The 25,372-nt window shown below is 35.7% G+C and overlaps 1 protein-coding gene across 4 annotated transcripts; it reads right to left on the reverse strand.

The window, feature by feature from the left end:
- Window positions 1–2,311: 2,311 nt before the first annotated feature.
- On the reverse strand, window positions 2,312–18,763 carry LOC135157285 (uncharacterized). 4 transcript variants are annotated; one of them, XM_064112364.1, is made up of 5 exons: window positions 14,227–14,763; window positions 11,363–11,459; window positions 8,451–8,527; window positions 3,889–5,009; window positions 2,312–3,326 (listed from the first exon to the last, which is right to left on the reverse strand). In XM_064112364.1, the coding sequence occupies exons 1-4, from the start codon at window positions 14,353–14,355 to the stop codon at window positions 4,800–4,802; spliced, it is 513 nt and encodes a 170-aa protein (XP_063968434.1). In that variant the 5' UTR covers window positions 14,356–14,763; the 3' UTR covers window positions 2,312–3,326; window positions 3,889–4,799. The 4 variants fall into 4 exon arrangements, with proteins under 4 accessions (XP_063968434.1, XP_063968433.1, XP_063968435.1 ...); XM_064112363.1 differs by having other exon boundaries at window positions 2,312–3,369; XM_064112365.1 differs by lacking the exons at window positions 2,312–3,326; window positions 14,227–14,763 and adding an exon at window positions 18,680–18,763 and having other exon boundaries at window positions 4,603–5,009.
- Window positions 18,764–25,372: the final 6,609 nt, after the last annotated feature.

A 25,372-nucleotide genomic window follows, 5' to 3' on the forward strand; every position in this document is an offset into this window, starting at 1 on the left:
TACAAATGTTTAGAAAAATGTCAACAAGTTAAAACTTCATATTTCAAAATAAATGATGCAAATTATGTATGAAAACAATTATGTTTTGCTGTTTGCTCATAATATTATTGCTTGTAGAATGCTAATTTTTGGTAAAAACATAAATTTGATATTTCTAACAAACATCAAAAAAGAATGTCAAAACGTGATCAACTTCTTATGTAGTTAATTGTAAGCCTATTTTTAATTTTTCATGTATTTAAAAAAAAGAATAAAAAAAAAATTCTTTTTTTTTCAATGTTAAGGAATCTGAATTAATTAAAGGGGACCGGAAGTTCACCCGGACAAAAGTTAGATACGCCACGTACCGTTTGGTGCTCCCTAATTTACCTCTCAGTCATCTAATTTTAAGATCAATATGGGATCTTTAGAGAAATATAATTTCTTCTTTATATCTTTTGTTTTTCACTATACCCTCCTGGTTTTCATTTCTTTATTTGTTTTGCCTTTCTTTCTATCCCTGCTCATTTCGCCCCTTTTGCCTCTTTTCCAGTTTCGTTACCTTCCTGGCACATTATGAATAATATATCTGGGGCGTATACGCGTGGGTAATATAGCACCAAAAAGAAGAAACAGAAAGAGGAAGGGGAGGGAGAGAAAATAAAAAAAAATATACGAGAAAATGTGGAGGAAATAATAGTAATACATTGGAATTTCGTAAATCAAGAATTTCATTTGCAGTGATCATTATTTATACTTCCCTCTAAAAAGCTTAAAGCGATGGTCCGGGCTGAAAGTATTTATAGCTTAACAAATAGAGTAGAATTCACTGAGCAAAATGCCGAAAATTTCATCAAAATCGGATAACAAATAACAAAGTTATTGAATTTTAAAGTTTAGCAATATTTTGTGAAAACAGTCGTCATGAATATTCATTAGGTGGGCTGATGATGTCACATCTCCACTTGTTCTTTTGTATTTTATTATATGAAATTAGGTTTATTCAATTTTTTTCCTCTAAGAACTAGAAAAATTGAATTGACAATTGATTTAGTGCATTAGATATTTATTGCTGCAACTTATTTCATTATAAAAGAGACATATTGTTCACACAAGTATGAAATAATGAAAAAAATATGATTTTATGTAATAACATAAGAAAACGGAAAGTGGAGATGTGACATCATCAGCCCATCTAATGAATATTCATGACGACTGTTTTCACAAAATATTGCTAAACTTTAAACTTCAATAACTTTATTATTTGTTATCCGATTTTGATGAAATTTTCAGCATTTTGCTCAGTGAATTCTACTCTATGTATTAAGATATGAATATTTTCAGCCCAGACCATCCCTTTAATACAAAATACTGATTTTAATTATCGAAACTGCCATTGTTTGCCTTCATTTAATACTCAGTGTATTAATCGATGCATATTGTGCCCAATTTATCCCTAAAATTGTGATAAGAAGGATTTTTCATACTGCAATAAATTAATAGGTATGAAATAAATTAACAAATGCATGTTATTTGAATACAAGCATTATCTTGGGGGAAAATTATTTGTATACTAGTAGTGCAGCAGACATTGACAGTTGAATAGTCCCATAAGTGTGGACTATTTAAAGACCCAGACCAGACCCCAAAATTTAATTGATAAATCAGACAAATCGAAAGCTATTAATTTAAACTAAAAACAGAAATGCAAGTTTCATGCAGTCATCGCTTACAGCTGAATATATCGGGTTTCGAAAATGCTTTCACCGGCCTCGCAATGTTAGAAGTGGTGTAATTCCATAGAGTTGTAACAAGAAAATGCGTTATTTTCCCCTTTCAGATTACGCATTTTATTTTTTCACTCATATCACATAGAGATAACATAAATATCTTTTTCTGCAAGCTTTAATTGATAAAATCTACCGCTTTTGACTAGTTTTCTCGTACCACGTGACGTATGTGAATGAAGGATATCGCGATAGCGCAAGAACGATATCTTCCGAAGAGAGTGGTACTGAATCCGCCAGAGTAGAACACGATCCGCCGGCGGATTTGGTGCCTAGAACAGTATCTGCCAGGCGCAGGATCCGCCGGTACACCGGCGCGGGGGGGGGGGGGGGGGTAGTGGGATTACTCCCAAACAGCGTAAGACATTAAGAAATGTTGAAATGAATTTCTTTCGGTTTAAAGACCCTCACTTGTTCATTTGGTACGAGTATAAACTGATGTTAGAACAAACATACAAATCGGTACCATTCCTTTCTTCTAATGATAAATACTCATTCAAAAGGAACAATGAAACAAAGCAAAATACTTAAAATCATGAACATGATACACATGAACTATACAATTTATTGCGATTCCGCGATCCTCGATGATCATTTGCATGCAAAGGAGCGTAGCTTTTTTATAAGTATGCTTTAGATGGAAAATTAGTAGTTATATCTATAACATCATGAACATGGTATACAATCATGTATACAATTTATTGAGCATATTGAATGACTTTGAATAACTACGAGAAAGCATGGCGATGGAGAATAAATTGTATTTTTAAGTATTGAAATCTGTCGTTACTGCGCAATTAGTATTCAATAACATAACAAACTAAATTTATTATATTCGCGTATTCCTTTTTTTTTTTTTTGGGGGGGGGGCAATTCGAAAAAAAATTATACGCGGAAGTAAATTCTGTGTTTATTGATACAAAGTTGTAACCGTTTTTTTTTAAAGAAAATCGTTAAATTATGATTTTATGCTGGTGATGTGTCGGCCAATATGCCATTCGATCTTGCAGTTTGCCTAGTTTGAGCAATTTCAAATTTCAATCAAATGTGACTTGTATCTTCGGAATGAAGACACTGTAAAAAGGATCACTTTCATTTTTTTATTTTTCATGGTCTTGATGAAGATAAAAAATTGCTAGATGAACTACTAAACCGTCATCAAGGATATTGTTTTTCGACTTCCACGTGGCATAGGTGACGCCAAACAAGGATACTTACATGTACATTACATATATATATAAAGATACAAACACGATTGTTTTCTTTTAACTTCCTTTATATTTTTATTTTCTCTTTGATATTTCATTCAACTGTTTATTTTCTTTACCTTCACTTTATTCCCATGGCGCTATTTTGCTTAAATGTACTTTTCGCGGTGCTATTCTTGTTTTTTTTCTTTTTATTGAAATATGTAAAGTATAAACATTGAATAAAAAGTACTGAAAAAAGCTTCACCAATTTGAACTATTTTGAATTGTTTTTTTTTGTTATATATATATTGTGAAAGAAATGGATGAAGCGAACAATGGTTGGCGTTGCTTATATCAAGGTTCCCCAAAGCTATCTGCCCTTTGGGAAAATTGGTGATGCCGAAAAAATGTCTCTGCCGGGAATCGAACCCGGGCCCCCAGCTTTGAACGCCGCGGCTAGACGGGTTAGTGGCTAGGCCGACCCCGATCCGATTGACCGTCAGATAGACAGATTTTCGACACTATACCAATTATAATTTTCTTTCACAATATTTAAAATAAAAAAAGAGTTGCCAAAGCTGTTGTACCATGATGTATAACTTCACACATCTGTATTCTTTCTCCCATACGTGTACTGTATCAAAGGAATAGCTTTGATCCAGCTGAGGCATGGCGGCTTGTCATTGTTCAAAACCCACCTACTCCCGACAAAGAAAATTATAATTGGTATAGTGTCAAAAATCTGTCTATCTGCCGGTCAATCGGATCGGGGTCGGCCTAGCCATTAACCCGTCTCTGTGGTCTAGTGGTTAAGGCACCGGCGTTCAAAGCTGGGGACCCGGGTTCGATTCCCGGCAGAGACATTTTTTCGGCATTACCAATTTTCCAAAGGGCAGATAGCTCTGGGGATCCTTGATTTAAGCTACGCCTACCATTTTTCTCTTCGTCCATTTCTTTCACAATATATATATAATATATACTGAATTTCATTGACATGTGATCCCGGCATTATAATTCAAACAGCTAATCTATATACAGGTCATGTGAGTGGGATAAGCCTACTTGTAAACTTGAGTATGAATACGAACTCTAATTATAAATGAATTGCTATAGATTGCTTTATAAACATCTGAACACATTTATCACCATTATTTATTATCAGCATCTGTACGGTACTAAATCAACTTGTTTAGCACACTTGATAAACCCTTAAAAAATCTTACACAAAAAACGTTAAAAAATATTCCGAAGAATTATCGTATATTGTAGGCTAATTGGAAAGTCCTCAATTGACGTAGGTATACAGTCAGATAAAAGAAAATACATTTTTAAAGAAAAAAATCGGGATCGGGGACCCTCGATGGTATACGCCATCATGGATTAGCAATGAGAAAACGGATGACGTCATCTCCCATGAGTCCCTTGAAAATAAGTACTATAATTATTCCAATACCACCATTCCTCGTCAATATTCATCCAGTTTTGTTGAAGATTTACATGAACTTTCTTGATTGATTTGAACTCTTATCAATTGACAAGTGCAAATGAAACTTAGATGTAAGGCATTTCTTTTAACAGATTAAAATGATGTCATCTTGCCAGCAGATTTCTGAAACCACCAGTAAGACCAAGAGAAGATCTGTCAATAAATGTTTATCAGTTTATTGTCCTCCTTATTTTACAAATCTGCCTTGTCATGGCCGTAATCATGGTGGTAGTTAGTATAACAGCATATGGCAGGTATATTAAATGGTGGTAATTCGAAACAAACAAAAAGGAATTTTCCTTTTCAAAATGAAAACTAAGAAGCAAGTTTGAAAAAAAAAACCTGAAAGAAGTGCACCTAAATGTGATAACGTAACATCTTTTGTCGATCTAACCTCGCTTTTGGAAAGACTTCTTTTATTTTGACGAGCTCGTCCTCGTTGTCGAACGTCATGAGTCGGACATCGTTCTCCTTGGCGAACATGAGGTGTGATTTGGCTTTGCATGGGTGTGCATATATGATCCTATTAGGCTGAACGCCTAGATCAAGCACCTGCTGTAACTCCGCCTGGAAGGGGGGGGGGTGAAAAATGAAGGTAACATTTTAGAAAGAAAGAAAGAAAGAAAGAGAGAGAGAGAGAGAGAAGGAGAGTGAAAAGTCAGTAATTGTAGGACTTGTATTGTCCGTCACTGACACTCCAAGAGGCCTCAAAATCAATTATTTGATGATCATAATAATGATCATAACAATAATAATTACAATAATACTTAATAACAATACCTATACTACTCCTACTACTACTACTACTACTACTACTACAACTACTTCGATTACTTCTATCCTAATGATAATGATAATGAAAGCAATGATAACAGCAATAACAAAATACATAATAATAATAGTAATAATAATAGTTATTATAAGAATTCTTAATGATAAGAACAATAATTTAAATAATAATGATAATAATAACAATAATAATGGTACACACTTAAAATGTTGGGCAACATACTGTCCACTGTATTGCGTTATGTATGTTGGCAAAAAAATATATATTCTGAGCAATTATTATCCAATTGAGCAAATCTGTTACCCAATTATCAGTTTTTATCACCCAATTTGGGCAAATTTTAACTAATAGTTGTGTGGACAGTATGTTGCTCAGGGTTGGTTAAAAGTTGGGCATTCTTTTGCCCAACTATTTTAAGAGTGTAATAATAATAACAATTGTGATAATATGGATAATAAATGATAATGATGATCAAGATGAAGATTATTTTAACAAACATGACAATAACAGTAGAGATAATATCGATAATAACAAAATGATGATATATATCATATATTAGTTATATTGATAATAGAAGTGCTCTCTAAAAATATTGGGTAAAAGTGCTCTATGAGGGTAATTATGTGTCCAGGCAACAATGGGCATTTATTTCAGGCATTTTTATTTTTCCAGTGCGATGAAAATTTTGCCCATTCTAAAGTAATTGCTGCTTATTTTTTTTAACCTTACTGGGCAATATGCTTCCCGCATTTGGGTAAAATACAGCCCAAAATTGATTGGACACATATTTACCCTCGTGGTGGTAAACATTTTACCCTAAAGGGATGGTAATTCTGTTTTATTTCATTCATTCCACATGTCATGCATGTACTGGTAAATATGTAGGCCTTCCTCGCGATGTCATCATTAATGATGATGCGGTAAAATAATAAAAACATAAAAAGAGTAAAGACAGACAAGCAAATAGATGTATGATCTTCATGAAAAATGATAAGTACCCGCATGGTGATAAACAGTAAAACACAGCCCATACGATTATAGAGATCATTTTCAACAATATGCATGTATAGTAATGTTCCTGTTCCACAGGGGCCGTGGAACCTGGTTGAAATTGCTTTATCCCTAATTATCCCTCCTTTCACATGGCAATGGTGTCCAAAAACGTAAAAATTGCCATCAAAATGTGATTTCATGCATGTTGAGCCTCCTCCTGTTTTCAAATTCTGTATTTAAACGAACATCAAACTGGTATAAAGGGAAAGACAGTCTGACGAAAAGTTTATTAAAAAATAGCAGAAAATATAATGAACAACATTGGTGAACGTTCGAGGAAAAATCCATTAAAGATTGAGAAAGCTACTTGATTTTTAAGATTTGATTTGTGACGTCATATACGAGCAGCTGCCCTATTATGTTGTGTCACATAAAATGAATAAATTATTTTTTTAATGGCTCGTGATGACTTTTTTCAGGAGCGGATTTGAATGAATTTGTCTGTTGGTATACTAAAGATACAATAAAACCAATTTAATTTACGATACATGGGAGGTTGCTCGCATATGACGTCACAAATAAAAAATATAAATTGAATAACTTAAAAAAAAAAATCTTTGATAGAATTTCCTCAAACCTTTACCAGTATTTTTTGTTATTTTTTCTGCTATTTTTACAATAATCTCTTTTTTTGTCAGGGTGCATTTACATTAATTTCTATCCGTTTTAATGTCATTAGATTTTATATGTCTGTCTGTATTACATACAAATTATTCATCGGACCCTCAGTTATAGAAGCTTGCTTTTATGTAGGTCCCATCATATTTCTTTGACTTACACGTAAATCAATAACTGATTAATCATGTTGCTTATATATTTTCCAATTGTCTATAATTTTATATTTTGTATTATCGTTGTTGCTTTCTTTTAACGTGAAACAAAATGTCAAACGAGAAACATAAAAATAAATAAAATGAAATGAAAAGAAATAATAGTCGTTTGTGGGATTGTGGGATTTGTTCAGTACGAGAGAATGGAAATAGCATTTGAATAGGGAAAAACTTTTAACAACATTTTCTAGTCTCAAAGAAAATAAATTAATTTTCTGAGAGAATTACTAAACTATATTGCATGTAACTAATATTCTACACAGTAAAAACGTTGTATAAATATTATGCAATTCTGTTCACTATATGAATCTCACAGTAATTCTTAAACAGTTCAAACAAGTGTTTAAATTCTTGAACAACAAAGTTTGATTCTAATTATTGAACTCTCAATAATTCAAGCAACTACTGTAAGATTCATATAGTAAACATGGTAAATAGCGTTGTATGAAATTTCATACAGTATTTACTGTGTAAATAGAAGGTTAAAATCAATAATATTCAATAGATCATGTTTGGTTAATTAACAGAGCAGTGGCAACAAAATTACAAGTTTTCTTATATTACTGAGACCGGAGACAACCAATAATCAACCAGTTATCATCCAGATTTATGGGCGTGGGATGACGCATATTTTCAGGTTTATTGCGAAAATCGTAAATCGTAATGAGGCCAAGTGTTCGTTTTAGATCGGGGTAAGTATCGGTTAACGCTTTGATTGTTTAATCGTGGTATTAGTGACATTATTTCCCGCTTACAAGTAAATAATTATTTTTTAGTAATTGTCCTATATCATAGCAAACATCAGTTGTCATAGAGGAAAGAATTATATTAACATATTAAAAAAAAGAAATAGAAAGGAAAATTAAACGAAGAATACGTCAATTTCAAATGTTGAAACATTTCCATGAAATGAAATATTAGCATGACAAGGATGCACAGATCATAAGAAGAGAAATGAAATATATACCAAGATTATGAATATTCGAGCTATTTGACAACTGCTTCAGAAGAATAAGTATTAAAAGTGAATGACCCACCGAATGATATATACATGTACACTGTAGCTGAAATATTCACGATGATAGCACACACAAACACACGCACACATATTTATTCATTCATGTTTTCTTTATAAAAGCAGGGTAGTCCCATTCAAGCCAGATGCCTGCTTTACATATATATATAATGTTGGCTGGGCTGGGGCTTCGATCCCTGAAATTGAAAGATGTGATGAAGAAATGGAATACCAACACAACCCAGTGTTTTCTCGTAGCAACACAACAATCCCAAATGAATAGAGAATGAACACACATATTTATTACCGTTCATGCCTACCTTGCTCGCACAATCAAAACCAGCTCCAAGTATAGCTAACATTTCTAGTACTCTTCTGTTGGAGTTGCATTTAACAGCTGAAAGAAACGTTTTAACGTACACAATAAGTTATAGAGTATAGAAGTGATGACATCACAATGTTTTTCTTTTGCATTTGAGCATTTTTGATAACATATTTCGAAAGATCATGATGAAATACCTCCACAAGGAGGAGGCGCGATAGCTCAGTCGGTAGAGCGGGGGACTCGTATTCCGGTGACCCGGGTTCGATTCCCACTTGGTGCGCTAGTGCCCTTTGGTAAGGCATTAATCCTCAGTACCAGGTCCTTCGGAGGGGACCTTAAGCCGTCGGTCCTCTGGTTGCTTGCTTACAAGCATTCATGCTTTCTTAGCAATCAGGTAAAAAAATCACCACCACCACCACCACAAATCAAATTTGTTGGGAATCGGTCCATGGGAGCCTTAGATATTTATTTATTTTATTTATTACGTCTTATTTTACCAGGGTGACTCTGTCAGTGGTTCAAACACTGAATACAAAAACTGGAATACAATAACAAAAAATACATTAGAAAACAATTACAGAACATGCACATGAAACTTATTGTCATCTACATATAGTTCAGTGGAGTGGAATCAGCAACCACATGGTGTCAGGCACGTGAAATTGTTTATTGGTATACTAAAATTGGTTAGAAATATAGATATGTAAGATATATCTTACTGCATTAGGTGAGTTAGTCATTTACTAAAGGAATTTCATGAGGGGCGTTACCTAGTTTTGGGTCACTTTCCAGAATCTTTCAGTAAATGTGTGTTTAGAGGGTGCCTGCCTTACATCATGCGGTAAACGATTCCACTCCACTGCACCAACATGGGAAAAAGCTTGTTTGCCAGAATTTTTCCTTGCTTTTGGTATCAAAAGTCCATCAGTTATTGCAGCTCTGGTTCTGTAACCATGAATAGAATTCGCTTTGTCAAATAAATTGGTCAGGTATTTTGGTGCCTGTCCATTTATAGCTTTGTATACCAGCTTACATCTTTGCATTTTCCACCGATTTTCAATTGATGTCCAGTTCAACTGACTCAAAACATAATCTGTGGAAGTACGTGTACCAACTCCAAAGACAATTCGTGGCATTCTTTTATGTTGTTTCACAAGCGACTCTTTGGTCGCAATTGCACAATTTGACCAAGCAGTGCTGGAGCAGTCGAACAATAGCAATACCAGAGCATTTGCTGGCATCTTGATACTATCTAGTGGTAAAAACTGTTTTAATCTTCTCAATAGAGCTAATCTAGGTCCAATTTTTTTACTAACATGTTGTAAGTGATCCTTCCAATTTAGGGCAGGATCTAAGATTACACCTAAGTATTTGTAGCTGTCTACTTGCAGTACTACATGATTGTCCAAATGTAATGAAAGGGGCCTGTTCGTACTTGCTAATTTCTGGGGTGTTCCAAAAATCATAAATTGTGTCTTAGTGGGGTTTAACCTTAGTCCATTATTATTAACCCAGTTACTGATGTGTTTCAAATATTCATTAAGTACAGTTTCGAGATCTTCAATTTTCTTTGCACTGTAAAAGATAATAGTATCGTCAGCGTACATCATCACACTACTTTTTGAGGTAACTTTAGGAAGGTCGTTCACCATAATCGAGAATAGGAGGGGTCCGAGTATTGATCCCTGCGGTACCCCAGTTACTATAGTACCCCATGTGGACTCGGCATCCCTTACAATTGTTCTCTGTTTGCGATTGGCAAGGTAGTTAGTAAACCAGGTAAGCTCAGTGCCTCGTATTCCCTATTTAGATAATTTTTGCATCAGAAGTTCATGGTCTACGGAATCGAAGGCCTTGCGAAAGTCTTAAAAAACCATGACCTCATGAATACATAATTAGCCCCATTGAAATCAATGTATCATTGGCCTGGTTCTAACATTTGTAAGGAAACAGGCCAATAATACATGTAAATTGACTTTTATTGGGCTGAGTATGTATTTATGAGATCATATCTTGGGGTCCCAGGGACCGATTCTAACAAAATTTTAGTTGTAGAGGTATTTCATCACGATCTTTCGAAATATGTTATCAAACATGCTAAAATGCAAAAAAAAAAAAAAAAAAAAAATTGATGACGTCACACTTCGGTACTCTACATAGCTTGCCCTGACTTTTTTCTCACTATAAACACCGAGACATTTTCACTACGGTACCGCACATGCATCGGAGTGCTGATAGCGAAGACTGTGAGGGGGGGGGGGGGCTCTTGTTAAAAATTATCCGCTAAAGAAAATAAAAAAATTGGTTATCACTATCCCCGGGAGAAGTGAGGGTGGAAAGAGCAAATTTTGTCATTTTTGTTACACCATGGTTACAGGGTCAGAGATGGTATATGTTTAAAAACATCCCTCACGATTTTTCCCCGGTAAATTTTCATTATACATCTTTTGGTGATTGATGCCTCAGTCATACTTGCCGTGGCCGCCGTGGATTCTAGAATATCTACATCGATTACAGGGTCGCCGCAGAGATTAAAAAAGTGACTGTTGCTGTATACTTTATTTAATTAGATGCAATTATTTCCAAGTTATGCTAGAGCCATACCCATGAATCCGATCCAAACCGACCTATGATTATGTCACTGAAAATGAGGTGCCGAGGCCGAGTGGTCTAAGGCGCCTGGCTATACATGGAAAGTCCGGGGTTCGATCCCCGGCCGCGGCACCTATTCCCGTGAGCAAAGGCATTTAATCTACAATGCTCTTTTATCGCTTTCAAATAAATGGAAATGCTATTTGCATTATAGGTAACTAGGTGTGCTAAAAAAACCAAAAACATAATAATAATAACGTAATAACTTTGGTCGGACTGGAGGCAGTAGTTTTCGTTGGTGTGGCTCAGACTTACCATAGAATGGTTGCACATTCGGAAACTCCTGCTTCCATAGGTGGTGCTTCTTCTCCACATCCTTCAGATCTAACACAAAGAAAGGGTCTTCGTCATCCTGATATCAAACAGAAAGATCATTTATGGAACATTGCAGATGTCTAGGAAGAGGATTTGAGAGAGAGAGTGAGAGAGAGAGAGAGAGAGAGAGAGAGAGAGAGAGAGAGAGAGTGAGAGGGGGGGGGGGAGGGGAGTGGGGGAAGCTAAAATTTTAGAGATTTGAGGGGGGTGTCAATGAATGCGTGGTCTTTGTTCACATCATTCAGGGCCTATCAAGTGGTAAGTACTAATTGGAAAAGTGGGGGTGGGGGGGGGGGGGGGTAGAAAGAGTCATGCAAGGAGGGCAGATTTAGCCCCGCTCCGACCAAAAGCGCGAAAGTATGATGTCAAAAATCAGCAAGAAACAAAAGACATTCCATTCTATTCCCGACTGTATATTTTGGTAAGAAGACTATTATTATTTTAGGAGGAGAACCGGGGCAGGGAAAGGACGCTAGGCCAATAGGAAAGACATTACTATTATCATTATTATCATTATTTCCTGCGTGAAGCGCAAGAAAAAGAAAAGGTGCCCCGCTTTGGTCTTTATTCTTTTATTATAGAAAAGATGGAGAAAATGCCTTCCCTTTTCCACACTGATTTTCTTTTCCAATCGCTTTTCCTCATGTTTGTTCTTTTTTTTTTGGGGGGGGGGGAAATGAAATGTTCGCATGGCAACGCAGATGAAAATAGTCTAGTGCTAAACGATAATAAAATCGAATTGATGAGACAGATGCTCAGCTAAGGTTCGACATCCAAAATAGCATTAAATTGAACATTGGTTGGAGGTTCTTCATGAGCAATTGAAGAACCTGAAATGAGAGAGCATGCCATGAATAACCACGATCAATCGTTTTTGTCTCGCCTGCATAGCAGAGCGAGACTATAGGCGCCGCTTTTCCGACGGCGGCGGCGGCGGCGTCAACATCAAATCTTAACCTTAGGTTAAGTTTTTGAAATGACATCATAACTTAGAAAGTGTATAGACCTAGTTCATGAAACTTGGACATAAGGTTAATCAAGTATTACTAAACATCCTGCCTGAGTTTCAGGTCACATGACTAAGGTCAAAGGTCATTTAGGGTCAATGAACTTAGACCATGTTGGGAGAATTATTTTCAAAATCTTAACCGAAGATTAAGTTTTTGAAATGACATCATAACTTAAAAAGTATATAAACCTAGTTCATGAAACTTGGGCATAAGGTTAATCAAGTATTAGTAAACATCCTGCACCAGTTTCAGGTCACATGACCAAGGTCAAAGGTTATTTAGGGTCAATGAACTTTGGTCAAGTTGGGGGTATTTTTTGAATTACTATCATAACTTTGAAAAATTATGGATCTAGTTCATGAAACTTGGACATAAGGTTAATCAAGTATTAGTGAACATCCTTCCTGAGTTTCAGGTCACATGACCAAGGTCAAAGGTCATTTAGGGTCAATGAACTTTGGCCAAGTTGGGGGTATTTGTTGAATTACCTTCATAACTTTGAAAATTTATGGATCTAGTTTATGAAACTTGGACATTAGGTTAATCAAGTACCACTGAATATTCTGTGCGAGTTTCAGGTCACATGACCATGGTCAATGGTCATTTAAGGTCAATGAACTTTGGCCGTGTTGGGGGTCTTTGTTAAATTACCATCCTAACTCTGAAGTTTATGGATCTATTTCATAAAACTTGGGATATAAGTGTAATCAAGTATCACTGAACATCCCCTGTGAGTTTCAGGTCACAAAACCAAGGTCAAAGGTCAGTTAAGGTCAATAAACGTAGGCCACGTTGGTGTAATTGTAGTCTAGATTCTAGACGTCGGTGTACTTGTTATTTCTCTCCCCTTGCTTCATTCTCCCCTGCGCGCCATCCCCAGTGATCGCGCTATCCCCTCTTTCACGATGAGGGTAGGAAATCGTGGGGCTGTTTTCATTTCGGGCGTAGAGGTCGAGGATTGTGTTATTGATCAACTGAAAAGCAGAACAGTCCTGGCAAAGGACTAGGGTAATTGTTGAATTGCCATCATAACTTTGAAAGTTTATGGATAGAGTGAATGAAATGTGGACATGGGTGTAGTTGACAAGTCTTAAGTCACCGTTCATGTCATCTATTGTCAATGAACGTGGTATTATGTCATTATATGAATGGCGTTTTTGTGAATGATTATTTTATAGTAGTTTTCAAAGTTAGCACTGCTGCTATATCAAATCGCGTAATGAAGGCGAGACTGCCAGAGGCGTTCCACTTGTTAAGTCAGCTTAATACTATATGACCTTCAACTTCAACATAATTATTCTGATATATATATATATATATATATATTAAAAAGTCCGAATATACTGCCTTTGGATCCCGGATCGGGTTCAAATCACTTTTGTCACGGGACTTGGCCATGGAGGATCAGTATGTTGTTACTGTGTGTGCACAGAATTGTCAGTGGTCATCAGTCTCCTCATTTGCATACCGATCAGGATGTGCATAAACTGTTTTGTGAAATTAAGCAAAACTTTAAAATGTCTTTCTTGTTTTACATCCGATTTTGATGAAATTGTTAGTGTTAGTGTTATGCTGATTGGATTTTTCTTTTTTTTATTCAAATCAATTTTTTTTTATTGGGATATGGACTTGTCCTTTAAACAATGCACTATCCGAACGAAGGGAACAAGAACAATCATTATGAGAGGCTTGCTTGGTGTCGAAAATGGCATCAGTGGTATATTAAAGAAAGCCTATTTATTATTGTAAAATAATTACCAAAAAAAAAACACGCACATAAAAAAATGGGCTTACCTCTCTGGATACATGAACATTGTCCCCATTTATCACATCCTTCATGTATTTAACAATCTTATCATCATTTCTGGCATCCAGTGATCCTTCCTCTTGCAATGTCCGCCCAGCCGAGATGTTTAATCCCATAACTGAAGATTATTTAACGAAATAATCAACCCCGAAAGTGTCACCGAGGGCACGCCCCTGCTTGTAACTTCTCCTACCATTCCCGGAAAAGTTTGAGTGGCGTCGAAATAGAGTTTTGTCGTTTTCTTCTTCAAACAATCCTCGCGCACGGTTGAAGAGGTTATTCCAAAGTCACAGTGCTGTGCTCCAGAATAAACTATATAGGCGTGTTTTGTATGGCCTGCCGACTGACTGAATCACTCGAGTTGAACTCGCTGTGGCATGCAAATTTATTTTTTAGAGGAGGCATTCGCAATTCGTGTTGCCGGCGTTTCCACTCTTGTTTGAAAAAAATCTAAATCTTGCGAAAATATGGCACTCTTACGGCCGCGCAGTCTGTTCTTATGTAAACTGGCCAGGCTCAAATCCCCGATGACATAAAAACAGAGGATATACCAGCGGAAAGATAAAAACCAGATCGTAAATTTGAATTGACATAAATGAGGACGAGGCGAGGGTAAGGTATCCATGTCGCAATTAACCCTGTTAATTGATTAAAAATTGACATGCCCATTAATCCTTCATGTCTAGTAGACAGTTGGACATACCGTCACCTATTTCCGTCAAATCATTATGGGTAGATGACGTCTACTGAGATGATTACAGGAAACGAACAAATCATACAATTTGTATAAGTTGTAAAATTACCTTGCAATAGTTCTTACCAACGGTGCAGTGAGGTACAAAAATTAGGGGGCAGAAAAGGGCGTAATTTGTCAGTTTAGAGATTAGGAAGGCCCAGAAAACTCCGTATCGGCCGGTGGCGGATCCAGTGGGGGGAGGGGTGCACATCCGGAACGTGCTCCCCCTCCCCTTGAGAGCAGAAACCCTGGATCCGTCACACCGAAACAATAATATAAGTTCAGTTTTGTAGATGAGCGCGTGGAACCTGTATGGGAAAATAGTCATTAGATATGATTTTGATATACGTAAATCACTATAGCTGTCCTGAAGTTTACGAAAAACATCAACTTTATACCACTGCCCACGACCAGCAAATTTCATAAACATAATGAATTAAATTTTATTCGGGCATAAATTTTTGTAGAAGAAGAGGGCTGTCTGTATAGTTAGTGTAAAATTGAAATATTCCATTGATAAAAGCATGGAGCTACTACAGAAAAGGAAGCACTCTCATATACTCTTACAACATATTTTTTCATGAGCAATTTTGTTTAGTTTGATAAAAACAGTTATATGCAAAATAAAGGCGATAATGTAAATGGGTCAATCACACACTATTATACAATAAATGTTTTTTTTATATATGATGTAGGAAATATTCAAATGTTTTTCTCAATGTGTTTGAAGAACATATGTCATTATCATTGTTGTAACCTATAATCGCGATCAAATTGCCTGTTTTACGTTCAGCCGTTTGTTCAAATGATCTTGTTAAAGGGGAATCCAGCCTTGGCCATAAAATGTTGTGTTGGGAAGGAGAAAAATAAATTAAACAGAATGGTGAAAGTTTGAAAGAAATCGGACAAGCACTAAGAAAGTTATAGCTGCTTTAAAATTGAGATCACTAATACTATGTAGATTTCAAATTGGCAACTGGGTAAGTAAATTATGACAAGGGGCAAGGACATCTTTCCCATAGGCCATGTACTTTATTATCAGGGATTTGTGGTTTTCTCCTAAGTATCCATTCCCCTGGGGCGGTAATCTAAATATAACCCAGGTAGTATATTTTTTATGTCCTCATGAAAGAAAAATACAATTTGAAATAAAACTTTTGGGAAAAATGAAATTTTAGCCATAATATGTATTGGAGTACATGGAAGAGTAGTCCTTGCCTTACATCACTATGACATCCCATATGTGGCCAATTTGAAGTCTCCATGGGTATAGTGATTACCAATATTTACAACTTTTAAAAATTCATAACTTTCTTGTTGTTTGTCCAATATTGTTCAAACTTTCACCTATCAACTTGTCTGATTTTTCTTTTCCATATAAAAACAAGTTTTTATTTGGGTTGGATTCCCCTTTAATGTTGATGTGACCTTCGAAAATACAAACCTTCCAACTGCTGATTATAAACAAATCCCCATTCAAAGGCATATTCATCGAGAGTTGGTGTTTGCGAATTTTTACCCTATTCTCAGAATACATGTGTCTCCATTTGTATCTTGATTAAATCATTTGATATACTTACTGAACATTTAAAAACTTCGTGGATCTTGTACCATGAACGTAAATTAAATTAAATTTAAGTAAAGTAAAGGAATATAAAGTAAAGTATAACGTGAGATAAGGATGAAGACAAGTGGGTATTTTCTCAAATGGCATGGACAGTGCGACATGGAAGTATAGCAACGTAAAGTTTTTTTTGCAGGAGTTTCTGCATTTTATTCATAAATCAATAACAAATAAAAAAAAATGATAAAATGACAATGACATAAATTAGTACATATTTGCATGACAATCTAAAAGATAAATAATGTATAAGACTGAAAACTACATAAATGAAGCATGTAAAATAGTAAGGTGGGTAAAAATGCAGGGCCAGCTATAAGCAGGTAATTGCTTGAAACAATAGCAGCCATGAGGGAGGGCAACATGGGAACCGTAATAGGTTATAAATATAATTCGATAAAATGATGTCACGAAATAGAAAGTATGAACGTTTAGATATTTAGTGGGAAGAGTAAAGTAAATAAAATTAAAAATAGTGTATTAAAGTAAAGTGACTCAGAGTAAAAAGTAAAATGAGAAGAAGTGAAGTGATTTGAAAAGGGAATTCAGACAGGTGGTATTTTTTTTGTTGAATAATAATCATGGATTGTTAATCACCGACATGACTGAAGTAAAGCAAAGCAAAGTAAAATTATGTAAAGTTAAGTAAATCAGAGTAAAGTTGAGTGAAGCTGTGAAGTGAAGTTATGTGAAGCTAGATGAAGTGAAATGAAGTAAAGTAAAGTAAAGTGAATCTAACTGAAGCGAAGTGAAGAAAGTAAAGTGAAGTAAGATAAAGCGACGTAAAATAAAACTGAAGTAAAGCCAAGTGAGGTGACGTGAAGTAAGGTTGAGGTAAGTGAAGTTAAAGGACAAGTCCACTCCAACAAAAACTTGATTTGAATAAAAAGAGAAAAATTCAACAAGCATAACACTGAAAATTTTATCAAAATCGGATGTAAAATAAGAAAGTTATGACATTTTTAAGTTTCGCTTCATTTCACAAAACAGTTATACGCACATCTCGGTCGGTATGCAAATGAGGGAACTGATGACATCACTCACTCACTATTTCTTTTGTATTTTATTATATGAAATATGAAATATTTTGATTTTCTCGTCATTGTCATGTGCAATGAAGTTTCATTCCTCCCTGAACACGTGGAATTCCATTATTTTAACATTTTGTGCTTCAGGCAAGGAGGTCCTAATCGTCAAATTCGTAAAAATTGAAATATTGTATAATTCAAACAATTAAAAACAAAAGAAATAGTGAGTGAGTGATGTCATATCGACTCTCTCATTTGGATGTAACTGGCTCGTTCATATAACTATTTTGTTGAAAATAAGCGAAACTTTGAAATGTCATAACTTTCTTATTTTACATCCGATTTTGATGAAATTTTCAGCATTCTGCTCGTCTGATTTTTCTCTATTGATTCAAATCAACATTTTTCTGAGGTGGACTTGACCTTTAAGTAAAAGTCCAGTAAAAGTAAAAATAAGTGAAGCATAGTGAAGTGAACTGAACATTGTGAATTCAAGCTAGTGATTTGAAGTAACATACTTTAATATTAATCAAAATGAAGTGTGTATAAATAAAGAAGTGTAAAGGAAAGTACAAGGTATTATGAAATGCGGTTAATTGGAGTGAACTAAAGTGTAGTGAAGCGAATTGCAGTGAACTTAAATGAGAGTGAAGTAGTCTGCAAGAACAGACTCATATATGACACTTTAACCAATAACCGGTCTAGAGTAAAGACTAGAACCCGAAGACTCTGTATGTGTATAGAGTACATAGTCAATCTAGAACACAGTTAATCTAGTCTCCCTACTTCAGACTCTGCACTGTGCGTATTGTGAAAGACAAGGGTCTGTGCATGCAGATTAGAAGTGATGAGGAGTAAAGTTAGGAGTAAAGAAAGTGACACAAAGTCAGTAAACATGGTAAATTAAATAAATCTAATGTGAAGAAAAGTAAAATGGAGTGAAATGACGAGAAGGAAGGTGCAATAAAGCAAGTAACATCAAAAGGTAAAGTAAATTAAAATAAATAAAAGTGCAGTTTGAATAATCAGAAATGAAGAAAATTTCTAATACAAACCACTGTTATCAAGTTGCTTATCAATGTCGACGTCATCGAAGGAAAACAACGGTATGTAAAAAAAAAAACAGAGAGGGCAAATAAATTCCAGCCTCTTCTCCGAAGCATGCCTTGTAAATGATTTCATGTGGTGTTCATGGTGTTAGATACATTTCTAATCCCAAACCTGCCCCCCCCCTTTCATGTCTTTTTTTTACCTGCATTATCCTTAGTTATTGAGATTTAAACCATCCTGGATCTCTGCCGGTATATGTACCCGGATCTATCACAAGTACTTTCAACTTTGACATCCTTTGTTTTTCATATTATACACTGATATAACCAACGTTGATACCCAGATGGACTGACACATTTGATGGAAAGCCTTTAAACCATTTCCCCAGACTTTTTGTAACTTTCTGTTCAGATCCCTGATTTTTTTTTAACATTTTGTTAACGCAAGTCAACTAAGTTTTTCCTTTTCTGCTTTATATGTTTACACGTGCATCTCTATAAGGGACCCTTTGTAAAACAGCGTTGGTATGTTATCATTGCTGAGTAGGGCAATCCCTCCGTCTTTTTACTGATCATCTTTGTTATGATCAATATATATATTTATCATTGTTATCATTTTGATTGATGGAAAATAAAAACAATACATTACAATGTCAGGAAGTGGAGTGGAATAGAAGCAGGCCAATTATTAATGTCAGGATTTGGATAAAAGCATGCTAAAACAATCCCGTATTGATGACTTGGCTAAAGACATGCAGTTATCATTATTGTACTCTGAAATGATATCTCAACAAGAAAAAGAGGGTATTGAAATGCTGAAAATGGCAATTTCTGAGAAATCAAGGCATTTCACTCCTGGATAGAAGCTAAGAAGAGAAAGAAGAAAATGTAGAGTAGGAGGAGAAGATGATTACTATGAATATATTATGTAAAAAGCATTTTGCAAACACACAGTGAGCATGGTGATCAACTTATTGCCAATATATGAAAACATGAGACTGTTTAATCTTGTTCAAATAAGAGAGAGAGAGAAAGCGCGATTTTTCTTTTGAGAATTATGTCATTCAAATCTAAACTGAAGTCTTATCTTTTTTTAACAGTATTAGTTATTGGCACTTTGACACCCATCCAAACTTTCTTATTTTTTAATTTCTTGTGCACCTCGCAGGGGCGGAAATCTCTCCCAAAAGGTAGGGGGGCCAAGGGGCTGGAAAATTTGACAAGCAAAAAAAAAAAAAAAAAAGGTTATCATCCCAAAAGTAAGGTCATCTCGTCCTAAAATACATGTTTTATTTCGTTTTTCAATGATGTATTTCTTACCATCATAAAAGACCACAAATAGTAGGGGGGACATTTATTGTGTCCCCCTACTATTTTGAGTAGGGGGGACACGTCCCCCCTGTCCCCCCTGGGATTTCCGCCCATGGCGCCTCGGAATAGAATATTTCTAGATAGATGGCGCTATATAAATGCCTATTATTATTATTATCATTATTATTCTGTGAAACTAGAAAGTAGAAAAGATACGTCCAAATTCGATTTCAAATTGTAAATTTTTGGAAGAGATGAGCAGCAAGAATGAGCTTTCCTTTTTTCGGAACATTAATTAAAATGATATTCAGAAAATAACCTTATACCTTACATTTTCCCAGTCCCTTTATCTTCTTTTTGGTTTTTGGTCGTAGAACTTTTGGGGCCCAGGGCCCAAAACCATTCCATTTGTACGCCAGTGCCACGTATGTGGAGTCCGGGGCGGAGCCTCTCTCATTACCTCTCGAGATTCATTCAGCCATTATCAAAACTTGCCGTTATTTTCAATGAAATCGCGGGTATATAATTACAAAACATATTACTTCAGAGAGGGCACAACATGGGAAATGAGGGGGGAAAGCGGCACGAGCGAGCGAAGCGAACGAGAAAACTGTTGTTGTGAATTTTAAAAATATAATTACAGGGCATGTGTAGCCTTGCGCAATTCTTGGGCGGTATGTCAGGAACCTCTCAAAGTTTAATAATTTCCTGATTGGGAATGTTATTGCTTGAAATTTAGCAAGCTTTTATGGACTTAATACGCCATCCTATTCTTTCTTCCCCTTCTTTATTTTCAAACCTCGGCAGCCCGAGTGTGAACCTAAATTCTTGTCTTTTTCATTTTCTTTTTTCTTCATGATTCAACTTTTCCCCTTTAGCTTTTTAGCCAATTTCATTCTACCTCATTTTCCAATTCTTTTTGCCTTTTTTCTATTTCCCGCCATAAAATCGAGTTCCAATTTGCCATCTCTTAATCTATGTCATCTATCTCACTCATTTATTGGTATTTCGGAACAATAATCTTTATCACCTGTTCTTTTCTTCATTTTTGTCCCCTTTCCTTCCGTTTTCCCCTTCTTTTTTTTGTTATGTCCTTCCTTTCCTCCCTTTTCCGACTTTACTCCTTTTCTACCAGTCATGCGTCTGCCTTATCTTTACTTTTCCTTTCCCTCTTCACACAAGATTGTCAACGAAGAATGGAAGCATTAATCATTTCGACAGTGTGTACAATCATACACGTGCCCTCCCACCCTCGCAAACACACATTATGACATTTCACAAAAAAGACAATAAAAACATTGATTAGAATGATTCCGTCAGAATGATTCCATGTATAAAAATGTAAACTCATAAATCATGATTTTCTCCACCACACTTATGGAGGATATGTACTGGGTTAATGGGATATGCTTTCGCTTCTCGACATCCAAGACACCTGAGCCAGGATAACTTCCACCATTTTCATTGGTTGTGTCGATACCGCCTTGGTGTTCGCCAGCCAATCAGCAGAGATCAAAGAAAGGAGACCTCCACCTTTATTTAGCCATTTCGATCCCATATTTCTCACAATCACGCATACAGCTAGGCGCCACATGCCAGAAGTTTGTCAAAAGACAAAAAGGCCAATCAGAATCCGTTGTCGAAAAACGATGCATTTTATTTTAACTCTGCATGCTCTATAACTACATCAGCGAGCGGGCTTGGTAACTTCGGGACGAATTAAGTCGACGTTCTGTGCAGAACGTTATTACAAAATACCTCCCCTTAAATCATCAGAAAGTTTTGCTCACGCGATGAACCTTTAGTCCTACTTTAGCAAAATATTGCCAATCTCGCATATTTGTCTCAACATTCAGTTGCCGCTAGATCTACAAAAATGGCAAGTATACTCTAAGACCTACTCCGACAATGTAGACATATTGCCAGTTGATAATTATGGTTAAGATTCTCATACCCAAGCATGACTTTTTGATTATGTAGCGTCACCCATTTTTGCATAAAGCTTTTATGTCACAATCGTACATTTAATCTATTTCTGCAAGAATTATTACCCTTCTGAGATCAAATGACTATGATAATTGGCATCACGATCTATATTGATTTTTGATGGTAACTTTGAAAGACGTTTCAATTTCAAGCGTTTACTTTTCATGTGTAAAAAGGACATTTAAACGTTGTCTGTAACCATACAATATATATATAAAAATTACAAGGATCGAGTTAAATTGGCAATAAAACTTTGATGCATAATTTTACAAAATCTATAGCGTGTTTACACATGATGTAGACAACATCAAAATTAGGCTCTGATAAGAAACAGAGCTTGAAATGATAAGTACTTCTGTGATTGAATTCAATTTAGTTATAAAGTCAAATTATGATTGTGTATACCAAATTATTGACCATTATACACTGCCTGAGAAAAAACAAATAAGACCATCAAAGTAAAACAAAGGAGTGTACATTATGTTGATGGTGATGGTGGTATCCATGGTGATGATTATAGTGATGCTGGATGTGATGATGATAGTGATGATGATGAGGTAATTGAGATGATCTTCATGATGATTATCAAACTGAATGATGACATTTGACATGTTCGAGGTGGTCATACCGGCGGTCAGGCCCCACTTGGTCGTGAAAATGATATGATATAACCATTGATGGTGTTTGAAACGGGAGATTCCTACGTTGATATTGACTATAAGGCTGATGAGATTGGCACGTCACAATATTTTACTTTTACTCTCGTCGTTTTATATCGAATTTTAACAGATTATGTGTTCGCTATTCAAGTACGGACTCGCAGCATGTTTGTTACCAGGTAGGCTTTTCAAACATATTATTTCGATTCTTGCATGATCTTTATGAAGGAATCTAGTGAAAAAGAATTTTTCTTGAGCTAAGTATTAACACTTGAATTAATTTCATGACAAATAGGCCTGCTTCGTTTTATAAATATGTGATGAAAATGCAAGACTGTGGAACATGAATAACTGGCTCGAAACCCAATGACGGAACTTTGGTATGAATGATGAATCCTCCCTTATAATAAATGCACACGTTGTATTCGGGAGGACATATAGATAGATAGATTAATTGAAATGTCCGTTATGCATATATTGTGTGTCCCAGTTTGATTCCTCCCAAGTTAAAATCATCTAAGCATTGAACTCGTGATGGGGACTGTACTATGCACATTACATGGTTTGTTCGGCTAGGGTTCCATGACATTTACTCCGGCGACAATTAGTCCGCTTTAAATCCCAAACACTGATCGAATGACGAACTTAAAGGGATGGTCCGGGCTGAAAATATTTATATCTTAATACAGTCACTGAACAAAATGCCGAAAATTTCATCAAAATCGGATAACAAATAATAAAGTTATTGAAGTTTAAAGTTTAGCAATATTTTGGGGAAACAGTCGTCATGAATATGTGATGTTACATCTCCACTTTCCGTTTTCTTATGTTATTACATGAAATCATAATTTCTTTTATTATTTCATACTTGTGTGAATAATATGTCTCCCTTATAATGAAATAAGTTGCAGCAATAAATATATAATGCACTAAATCAGTTGTCAATCCAATTTTTCTAGTTCTTGGAGGAAAACATTTGAATAAACCTAATTTCATATAATAAAATACAAAAGAACAAGTGGGGATGTGACATCATCAGCCCACCTAATGAATATTCATGACGACTGTTTTCACAAAATATTGCTTAACTTTAAAATTCAATAACTTTGTTATTTGTTATCCGATTTTGATAACATTTTCGGCAGTTTGCTCAGTGAATTCTACTCTATTTATTAAGCTATAAATACTTTCAGCCCGGACCATCCCTTTAAACCCTGGGTTTAACATTATACCCTACCCTAAACCTAACCCTATAACATATAACCATATTGCAACCCCAACCCGGATAAATTGTCGCAGGAGCAAATGTCGTGTCAACTTCATGCTAATCAATGTCACTTTTATCCTACCGTTTTGAGTAACTGGAATCGAATTGGCTCAATCATCAGCCCGAATGCAACATATTCTGAGTGACATGAATTAAGATTTCCAGGTACTTTACCTCGAATCAGAGTTAATCCCAGCTAAATAACGAAGTTTTAAAAAATGTAAAATTCAGGTTGAATACAATATACTAGTAGACATTACATTAAAATCCGACGGTATCGGCAATACTTTGAATTTATTTTCAACTAATTATTTCAGTTATACTTGGTTCATCGAATGGATCAACTGCGTGTCCAGATGGCTTAGGTCTGAATTACACCTTACCAATGTTTCTTGAATGCCGGAAGAAACTTCATCCCAATGGAAGTATGGTTCAGACTATTCCAAAGATCATTCGCGTTTCATCTACTGAGGACTCGTGTCCCACCAGGAATGATAACTCACAAACCTTTGGTCACCGAGTTTGTAGATTTCCAGGTAAGCTGGTCCCCTTTCGACCCCATGGCTCATATTCTGAGCTCAGGTTTAAGTTATACACTAGACCCCGTTGATCTGATCAGTCATATCTATGGAAAGCCGGCAACATCAACACCTATTGCATGTTTGCTCGAAATATTTGTCTAGATATGCTGTACCCTACAGTTCGGGTTAATCAGATCAATCGTAACTCTTTGTAAGACGTGCCCCTGGTCTATCAGTACAGCTTTAATCTATCAGCTCAATTGACACTCAAATAATTCAGAGCTATCTAGTAGTAGTAACCAAAATTGTTTCCTTCAGCAGTAACGTGAAACATATGAGCACAGCAAACATTTGAATTTTTCAATAGCATTTTTTGCTTCCCATAAATTTAGCACATAGTTAGACCACAGTCCAAGTTTAACCAGATTTCAGTAAACGGGCTTATGATTTTAACGGAGCTGAGTCCACTGGGCAAGGAATTCGTTTAACTGCGCACCAAAATGTAACTCGAACTTTTTACTTAAGTCTAACCGAATTGCCTGAAATATGCCTTGCGATGGCTGGCGAAAGGCATTATTTACAAAATCGTTTTCAATGGTATCTAATGGTAAATCATATTTACCCTTCATGTTTGGGTTCGTACATCTTCTGAACTAACAGCTGCGATTATTCAAATTCGCGCGGAAATTTTGAACATGTTTAAAACTTCCCGACGAATTGAAAAATCGTTGGTCATCTGTTTGAATTCGCATCTCTTATTTAGTCTGCGGTAATCGTTCGTTTATCGTTCGTGTGTTTTTGTCGCGCATAGTCCCTCTTCGCGCTTTTGCCAAAGTGGACCGATCTCGAAAGAACCCGTAACGAAGCAACACGATGACACAACGAACAAATTTGCCTGATCTATTCCCTCGTCTTCGTTTCTAATCGCACGCCATATCAAACCATTGGTGACTAT

This window comes from Lytechinus pictus, chromosome 17, assembly GCF_037042905.1.
Source record: "Lytechinus pictus isolate F3 Inbred chromosome 17, Lp3.0, whole genome shotgun sequence".
Classification (NCBI taxonomy): Eukaryota; Metazoa; Echinodermata; class Echinoidea; order Temnopleuroida; family Toxopneustidae; genus Lytechinus; species Lytechinus pictus.